This window comes from Centrocercus urophasianus, unplaced genomic scaffold (genome assembly GCF_019232065.1).
Source record: "Centrocercus urophasianus isolate 14NV4802_14NV808 unplaced genomic scaffold, USGS_Curo_1.0 seq_334, whole genome shotgun sequence".
In the NCBI taxonomy this organism is placed as follows: domain Eukaryota; kingdom Metazoa; phylum Chordata; class Aves; order Galliformes; family Phasianidae; genus Centrocercus; species Centrocercus urophasianus.
Window position 1 is genome coordinate 1 of NW_024884905.1, and position 9,468 is coordinate 9,468.

At 36.3% G+C, this 9,468-nt stretch overlaps 1 protein-coding gene across 1 annotated transcript; it reads right to left on the reverse strand.

The window, feature by feature from the left end:
- Positions 1–895: 895 nt before the first annotated feature.
- On the reverse strand, positions 896–7,537 carry LOC122166624 (nipped-B-like protein). The gene is made up of 3 exons (XM_042830509.1): positions 7,519–7,537; positions 6,771–6,845; positions 896–2,840 (listed from the first exon to the last, which is right to left on the reverse strand). The coding sequence occupies exons 1-3, from the start codon at positions 7,535–7,537 to the stop codon at positions 1,318–1,320; spliced, it is 1,617 nt and encodes a 538-aa protein (XP_042686443.1). The 3' UTR covers positions 896–1,317.
- Positions 7,538–9,468: the final 1,931 nt, after the last annotated feature.

Below are 9,468 nucleotides of genomic sequence, written 5' to 3' on the forward strand. Positions count from 1 at the left end.
GCCAGGGTCTGCCATTGCTCAGGAACTGGCTGAGCATTGGTCAGCTGGTGGTGAGCAACTTCACTGTTGTCATGGTTTTATGATTTTTAGTTATTGGTATTCCATATCATAACATCATGTAGTGCATTGGGAGTTACGGTGTTAGTGCTCCAGTTCCGGGCACCTGTCTGGAAAAGAAGAACTACTACATACCCCAGGGGGCTTTGCAGTCAGAGAGGAGATATAACCCCTGGCAAGGTCACCTGATGCGCTCTTCTTCATCTGCTCTCCTCCCTGCTGCTCAACCGGACTGCGCATCTCACCTCAGTGTTATGGTGAGGCCTTTCCACCTTTCGGACGCTCACTCTCATTATATTTGATTTATTAGCTTCAATTTAATTATATTGTATTATAGTGTGCTATCTTGCATTCTGATACTATATTTAGTAAATTAGTTTGTTTCTCCTCAGATTGTTGCTGCTGTTTTAATTATTTTGGGGTCCCGGTGTTTCCCTTTTCTGGAGGCGTGGATTTTGCGAAAATCCCTCTGCCCCGCTAGTCACAGAACTGGGCCAAACCAGCCCCTTAACCCTTGTCAGCTGTACATCACATACTCTATTTACCCTTTTCTGTTTATTTTTTTCCCCCACTTTTTTTTTTTTTCCTTTCTCCCTTTTGTTATTTTTACTCATTAAACTGTCCTTATCTCAACCCATGAGTTCTTCCATTTCTGTTGTCAGTTTTCTCCCCCATCCTACTAGGGATGTATGGCATTTAGCTGCCTGCTGAGTTAAACCAGAGAAAGCCTAAATTGTGGAGGCTCCTCACGTGTGTTTTGTTTATAGCATAAGAAAGGCAGATGGTATTTTATAACTCTATTCTTATTGTGTTATTTCAAAACATGTCTTGGAAAAACACATTTCGGTCCTAATTAAAAATATAAAAGTATCTTAGTGCTTGTGTAAGTACCACTCCAGGTACGCTAATTTAGTTATAGTAGTAACAGTCACTTATCCAGACACACTTAAACCAGTTTCATTCATACATATATCAGTTATGTTAAACTAGAGAAATTACCAATTAAACTAATGTAGATGGAAGTGCAGCTTAAAACCATTTAAGTTTTCCCACATAAGGTACTCGCATCAGAGTACATAAATCACTTCACTTACATTGGAGCAGTATTTCCAATAACAAGTCCTGAATTGAGTTTCACTTTGATTCCCCAAAATCACCATATAAGCAAGCATATAAACTATCAAACTTTTGTATTTAATTTTTAACCACAGGAATAGCAAATCTAAAAGAACAGAACAGGAGTGTACAAAATAAAATGCATTAAAAAAAACCAACGATCTTACCTTTATTAGATTTGGATGACTTGCTCTTGTTAGGCTTAAAACATGAGCCCCTTGATTTATCTTCTCTATCTTTAATGAATTTCTGCACATCATCCAAAGAAAGCTTCTGAAGGACAACTACAGGCTTAGCTCCTTTATTTAGGTCTTCAACTAGCCCAATCTTCTCTACTTTCTCCTTTTGTTCACCTTTACATTCAGTTTTCTTTGACTCCTGATTGACATTGCCATCTTTATCACGCTTGATTTTTGGGATGACAAAATGTTTCAGCGTGCCAGATCTTGCCCCCAACAAGTAACTGGGAAACTCTGCTTTATTGCCAGTATGTATTTTATTGCTATCTACTTTACTCTTATTACCATCTGTCCTTTGTTCATCCTTGCTGTTGGGTGATTTAAAACCAGGTTTATCAGGTCTTGATTTACTACAGTCTCCTTTACTTTCCTGTTTAATACGAGGACTGTCAGGTCTTGATTTCTGATCCCCAGATGAAAATCTTTCCCTTGATTCACCAGACTCATGTCTGTGCTTCCTTTCAAATTTCTCAGTTTTTGAAACATCAGATTTTATACCATGCTTAGAATCATGTTCATTTTTGTTTGAGGATCTCAAATACTCAGGTCGTCTTATCTTGAACGGATCTCCTCTGTATCTCTCTGACTCCCCTCTGTCCTCAGATCTTTGTTTAAGGTTAATGTGGTCACACCTCAGTGTATCAGAAACTGAACGCCCATCAGGCCTTTTTTTCACTAAATCTGATCTACTTTCACATTTTACCTTTGAAGGATCAGATTTCACATCTGTTTTATGCCTAGTTATTTCAATTTTCTTATCTGACAACAGTTTACTGGAGTCCCTCCTACTGTCATGTCTATGTTTTGGCATTTCAGGCCTGCCTTCAGTCTTCTGTTTTGGCATTTCAGGCCTCTGTCTTATTTCCTGTTTGCCATTATTTTGCTTTCCCTCATTTTGTTTTATCTCCATTTCCCTGCTCTCATTTTGTTTTGACGCTGTCTGTCTGTTCTCATTTTGTTTCAGCTCTATTTGACTGCTTTCATGCTTGTTTTCATATTTAGCCTCTATCTGTTTGTTCTCATTCAGTTTACTTTCCAACCTTCTGTTGATCTCATTTTTCTGAAATTCCATCTGTCTGTTTTCATTTTGTTGGATAGCTGTCTTTTGACCCCCAAAGTCTGCCTTTTTCCTAAAAATCTCAGGATGGTTTTCAGGTTTAATTCCAACAGTGTCTTCTTGGGGAAAACACACAAACCCATCATTGTACTGCTTTATTTCTTCTTTTTTTTTGAAGGCATCCAAATCCTGAGTTGCTGTTGCCTGAGAGTCCGCTCTTCCTGCTTGCTGAAGGTCAATACTAACCATCAGTGGTGGCCTTGCCCCATTTCCTGCAGAACATGTCTCCTGAGAAGTTGGTCTATTTCCTCCAGTAGCACCACCAGCCTCCTGTGGTTTGTTTTCTTGTTTTCGCTTCTTCAGAGGCTTATCTACAATTTAAAAGATATAAGTCATAAATTGTATAAAGAGATTAAGTCTCCAGGCAAAAATATCCATTCCCCTCTATCCCTACAAATTAGTTCCCCTCAGCATTTATGTGCACGCATAGCAAAACTCATTGAATTTAAAAGCAAGAATAGAATTTGTCTAGTTAATACTTTAAGGTATTCATTGACTATTGTTCATTGTCAGTCTACCACAGGTGCCAATTAATCATTAAAAAAAAAATCCACAAAACACATGAAATCCAAGTCCCTCTAAAATTCCTAAGAGATCCATCTAAAATAAAGCAGTTGCAATATATAACAACAAAAACAAAGAAAACAAAACAATTTCAGGTTGAAGCAAAAGTCTGTAAAGACATTGAAGGTGCACCTTCATAACTGCTTTTTGATTAATACTACTGTAAATCTGCAGATTCAGCCTGCTTACTTATACATGAAATAAGCAATGATCTGCAGTGATTAAGACAGAATCTCCCTACATGGTTCAGTGCATCAGTTGAACTTAATGCATATTATTGTTAGGAAACACAGGAACAATGTACAAAATATCATTAAAATAACTCCAACACTCCATTCCTCTCTTTGAAGCAAAGCAGCATACCAAGAGTTGAAGTCTATATCATAACACGTATATATTAGGTGAGAGGGCCTATACTTAAAAGATTTACTAATTTTCCTTTGCAACCATAGTGTTTTCAATGGATAAAATAAAAAGTTCAGTGATAATTTTACATAGTGTCAAAAGCTTGACTCTGCAATTCTCCTTTCAGTTTGTATTAAAAAAATCAAGAGTAGAATACAGAAAAATAAAAAGTGAGCCAACCACACATCTTGCAATTAAGCAGCATTCATAGAAATGAGAAACACATTGAAATATTAAAAATAATATGTTCTATTTAAACGACAAGCTATTTATATTACCAACACGGTACTCTAAACTAAAATTAATTACTGCCATTAGTACTAGAAGTCCTACCTGCACTAAAGCTTATATATTTGTCAACTATCATTATGTAATGTATTTAAAAAATAAATAAGTTACTTTCTCTGTAATCAGGAAATATGATGTTAAGTCTAGATTAGAAATTATGTAGATATATTGTCAAAATGCCTAGATCACAACAACAATCTAAAAAATAATTTATTTGGTGCCTAGACATGTGGTGCTTTATCACCAAATGTAATTAAGCCAACTCTATTTTTGGGAGCAGGGTAAGTGTAAGGAGGAAGCAATCAAGGAAGAGAGAAATAAACTCTAACCTTCTTCCTTTTTATTCCACAGATAGTAGAATATCTTCTTATTATCAGGATTTAGGACTTAATCAAAATATCAGACTAATGTTTTTCTTTCAAATTCCACAGAGCTTGTCACAACGATGAACAAGCTGACAAGCTCTTGAGACCAATAAAGTGTGATCAGGATCTCTTTGCTTCACTCTTTGTAACAAAAAGAATAGTTAGCCACAAAAGGGCTAAGTTAGAGATCAGGCATCCAAGTTTGTTTTCAGATTCACAGAATCGCAGAATCACAGAATGGCCAGGGTTGGAAGGGACCTCAAGGATCATGAATCTCCAACCCCCCTGCCACATGCAAGGCCACAAACCTCGCCATTTAGTACTAGACCAGGCTGCCCAGGGCCCCATCCAACCTGGCCTTGAACAGCTCCAGGGATGGACGGAGCATCCACAACCTCTCTGGGCAGCTGTTCCAGCACCTCACCACTCTCTCTGTAAAGAATTTCCCCCTGACATCCAACCTAAATTTTCCCTCCCTCAACTTCAAACCATTTCCCCTTGTCCTGCTGTTGTCTACTCTGTCAAAGAGTTGATTCCCCTCCTGTTTGTAGGCTCCCATTAGGTACTGAAAGGCTGCAATGAGGTCACCCCGCAGCCTTCTTTTCTCCAGGCTGAACAAGCCCAGTTCCTCAGCCTGTCATGAGGCGGTCTCGGACTTGCTCTGCCCTTACAGTGGGGGGGGATTTAACACCCCAGTCACCACCTAAAGGTTTAGGGATGCAGGGCTCAGGGACATGAGAAATACTAGAATCCTGGCCTCCAGTGAAGACCAAGGCAAAGAACTCATTCAGTACCTCAGCCTTCTCGAAGAAATTTATGACAGTTCAGAGTACTGTCTGATCCTGGTTGTTCTTCTATGTATGCATCGTTTTGATTTGGCAAATCCACAGACATTCTCTTTACTTGGCAACATGCTCATGAAAATTAATGGTACAAGAAACTAAACATTACTGGAACCAAAAGTTTGAAATGAATAAAAAAGGTTAGCTGCATTTGCAAGTGGTTACGTCTCACCTGTCCTGTTATGAACAGTATTCCTGAAGACAGGTGTAGCCATCATCTTTGGAAAAGTTTGTGTCAAAACTATGAGTACTTTCAGATTTAGAAAGTATTTAATTACTAATTTTACTATTTAATTTATTAAATACTATCATCTATTTAATATTTATTTAATATTTATTTATTATTTATTATTTAGTAAATTTACTATTTAATTACTAAGGAACCTTTGAATGCATGTAAAAAAAAAAAAAATAATTACACTGCAGTAACCACAGATACCTCCAAATAAGTTTCCACTGAAACTACAAGTCAGAGTCTCCATTCTGAAAACTTGGAAGCTGAGCAAATGTTAAGGACACAGGCTGGATGAGGGGAAATTGGATTAAGGAAACGTCTCAGTTCCTCCATTTAACATGAAAACTTTCTAAAGCAGCAGCCAGAACATCCTTAATATTCAAGTCTCCAACAATACTGCTTTCTTGCAAATCCAATGACTGCCTCAAGTACCGGATTATATAATAGGACAATAGCCTAAAAACTTTTAGAACTGCATGTTCTAGCAAAATGAAATGAGTCTTTTGAAAATGCTGGTTAAAAGGCAACAAGTCTAAAGAAGAGCTTTGTTTTAGCAGAATGAGAACATTTCACTATTAATACTCTTATAGACACCAAAATCCGAATATCTGAATGATCTGAAAAAACAACAATTAAATTATCACTTCCCCATTTACATCTTGTAATTGATTCAGTTGGAGACTTCAGATCCAAGATGGATAAATGTGTATATATTCTTCAGAACTACAAAGAAGATTGATTCTCAATACTAAGTTCTGGATGAACCACTTTACAGTAAAGACTTTTTTAATGGCATAAAAATTTAGACTCTTGTATTTTAAAACTGACATCCTTCAGAGATTGTGAAGATGTCTCCACTCACATGAAACTCCACGTATTTGTATTATTTAAATCAACAACAAATAAAATCATATCAAACATACCAGCCCTAAACAGTTATTAATTCTTGTCAAATCTTCCATTTTTGAACAACATGACAGACAAGTCAGCCAGAGGAAAATTACATGTTTATCTTATTTAAGCTACCAATCAAGACTTGGAATTTTCAACAAATAATAGCTAACCATACTGTTAAATATCAAATTGGTGTTTACTGACAACTTTCATTTTTCCTGGGAATTTTTCACAGTTCTCTTCAAAGTTGTCCAAACACTCTGTTCTATCAACCACAAGTGTTTTGCCTAAACCACTCAATATAATCTGGATATAAGAAAGGTTTAAATATGAAATTACTTTAATGGTAGTGATGGATGACATATCAATGGAGTGAGGATAAATATCCATGTTCATCTTTCTACTTGGTTCATGAACTTTTAGCATTACTGAGCATGAGAGTTTGATCTCACCTCACCTCACCTCCTCCCTAAATCCATATTCCAAGAACTAAAGAAATGAACAATCAGAGAACCCTTCCAATCAGTAGAAGAGATTCCCACAGCACTCGCTTCTCCCTTTGAAAGAGAGACTGAACAAACAGCTCAGCAATTTCAGTCTCACTGCTTGCTCCCTTACAGAGAAGAAGCTGAGAAAGTAGTTATGAACCTGGTACAGGAAGCCTTTCTAAACTGAAAATTCCAAAGCCTTCAGAATAATGAGAGACCAGATGGCTTCCAGTTGCTGCAGTTCAGAGGAAGGGATTTGAATCTGAACAGTAACAGATGTAAATTTTCAGCAAGCTGCCAACAGAATTAAATCAATCTTCTAGTCACTGTGCAAAAAAAAAAAAAATAAAAGTCCATCAGGGAAACTCATTCAGGACAAAACACAAAAAGACTAAAGCAGGCTCTGACATGCCTCATGCCTTAGGGTGTAGCACACTTCAGAATCTTCATTTTTGTAAAGTTTTGCACATTTTCTTAAATATGACAATAATGCAATCAGCTAGAGAATTAAATATGATCTTAGGATTTTTCTACTTAAGGATGTCTTGTAACTCATTATTCCTTGTCAACTACGGTAATACAGAAATAATACACTAGAAAATAAAAAGAATTGAACCACATAAGAGTATAATCAAGCATCTACACTTGTTTAGAGACTGGAAGTCATAACTTAAAGTCCCTGAATTAAAATAATATTAGTTACAAAAGCAATATTCATTTATAAGAGAATTTTCTGACAAATTCTGGATTTTATCCATGTGATTGCTTTGTGAACAAATATAGCTTTCCAAACTCAGTTGTTACAAAGATAAATCCTAAGAAAAACCTAAAATACAATTACTTTTGAAAAATACAAAGCAGCACCTAATTTCACAAGGAAAACAGTATGCTTAATGAAAGCTACTTACTATACATGTCACAAGTCATCTTATCCAATTAGTTTTTATTCATTTGTAGAAAAAGTAAACTTAAAAAAAATTATCAAGAGACATTAAAAGTGTTTACCGATAAATTCTAATATCCCTCTCAAATGTTGAATTTATTCTGCAATCATAACTCACATTAAAAAGCATCTTCAATTGACTAGATCAAGTAATATTTACATAGTACAATAACAGAAAAGGCTTGCCTCATCTTAGGACGACATCAGAGCAAACTTGGTGACTGTGACAGAAATGCTGGGCTTAAACTCTTATTAAGCTTTATTAATTATACATCTTGTTTCTTTATCAAGATTTAAATGCATCAGAGAATTGTCATTGGCATCACTGAAATGGGGTGGGATGACTTTCACAACTGGAATGTAGGAACAGATGGGTATAAACACTTCAGGAAAGACAGGCAAGGGAGAAAGGGAGGGGGTGTTGCCTCCTACATCAATAATCACATGGAGTCCATGGAGCTCCACCTGGGGATAGATGAGGAGTTGACAGAGAACTTATGGGTTAGGGTTAAAGGGAAGGAGATAACATAATGGGGTTCTGCAACAGGTTGCCTGATCAGGAAGACCGAGTGGATGAAACCCTCTATAAACAGATAGGAGCAGCTTCACATTCACAAAACATGGTCCCCATGGAGGATTTCAACCACTCTGATATCTGTTGGAGGGACAACACAGAAGGGCACCAGAAATCAAAGAGGTTCCTGGAATGTGTTGATGATAACTTCCTCTCCCAAGTGGTACGGGAAACCACCAGAAAAGGTGCAGTGCCATTTACAAGTAAAAAAAAAAAAAAAAAAAGATTCTCCTCATATAAAAACCATCTTTGTAGCAGCCTAAAAGCCTAACAGTGAACATAACAATACTATGTATGAAATAGCTCAAATAAAAATTAAGCAAATTTGAATTTTAAAAATCTAAAGTAATCTGAAAAAGGAACTTAGCAAAAAAAAAGGGTTCCTTTATGCTTTTTCCAAGTAATTTTCAAGGTTATCTTCTCTTTCCTTTTAAAAGACTCAAAGCTACTTTTAACATTAGTATCATAAATATCATTAATATCTTAAGAATTTTATCTTTTTGCTTCATGCTATAGGAGTTTTTCAAAAAAAAAAAACCCTTCAGAGGCTAGCCCTTAAATGAGCCTGGGGGAGGGTCATATGGGAAGCACAGGTCAATTGCTTGTACCTCTGCTCCCTGGGCGAGCCACCTCCTTCACCAGATGCTCAATCATCAGTTCAGGCTATGACATAACAGTTCACCTACAAACCTGAAAATTAATTCAGTAGCAGGTCAAAATCTTGAAGAATGATAAGAGTTTAATGTAATGTTCCAGAAACAGAACATTTCCAGACAAATTTAGACAACCAGCTTGGAAGTACTTGTCTATACACAAAAATAACCCATTTCTATCCAAAGAGCTGCAAAGCACAAGTTAATGAAGAGAACTGAGGTTAGCAAAAGGAAATTTCTTCCACCCTCCCCCAAAAGAGAAAAGATGCCTGAGGAGCATAGAAATTACTGAAACATAAGTTTTTAAAAATCAACAGGATTTGTTGCACTTTCCTAGAATAGTTATCTTCAGAATGTTAACTAAGTATAACTTCAGTTATGTAAACAAAATGGATTCAGAACACAGACCTCTGCTTTTTTCAGAAGCGTTTAAGAGCACCAAGTACTAAAGGAAATACGACTACTAACAGTGATTAGAAGAGAAGGATGTGTGTGCCAAGTTTTATTGACTTTCTAAAGAAACTAGATCATCAAAATGTCCTGATGTACCTCAGAACAGGATGGTAAATTTCTTGATGATTGTTATGGAAAAAGATAGTCTCTTTCTGTATTAATCCTTTTCAATCACCCATACTATGGTTGTTCTTTTTTTTTTTTTTCCTACTCAGATAATCCAAGTCTTCACAAA

Excerpts from the sequence above, each read along its gene's own strand:
- LOC122166624 (XM_042830509.1), bottom strand. Across the intron at positions 2,841-6,770 it reads AGAAAGGCTTCCTGTACCAG|ATAAGCCTCTGAAGAAGCGA; the intron begins GTTCATAACTAC and ends TTTAAATTGTAG.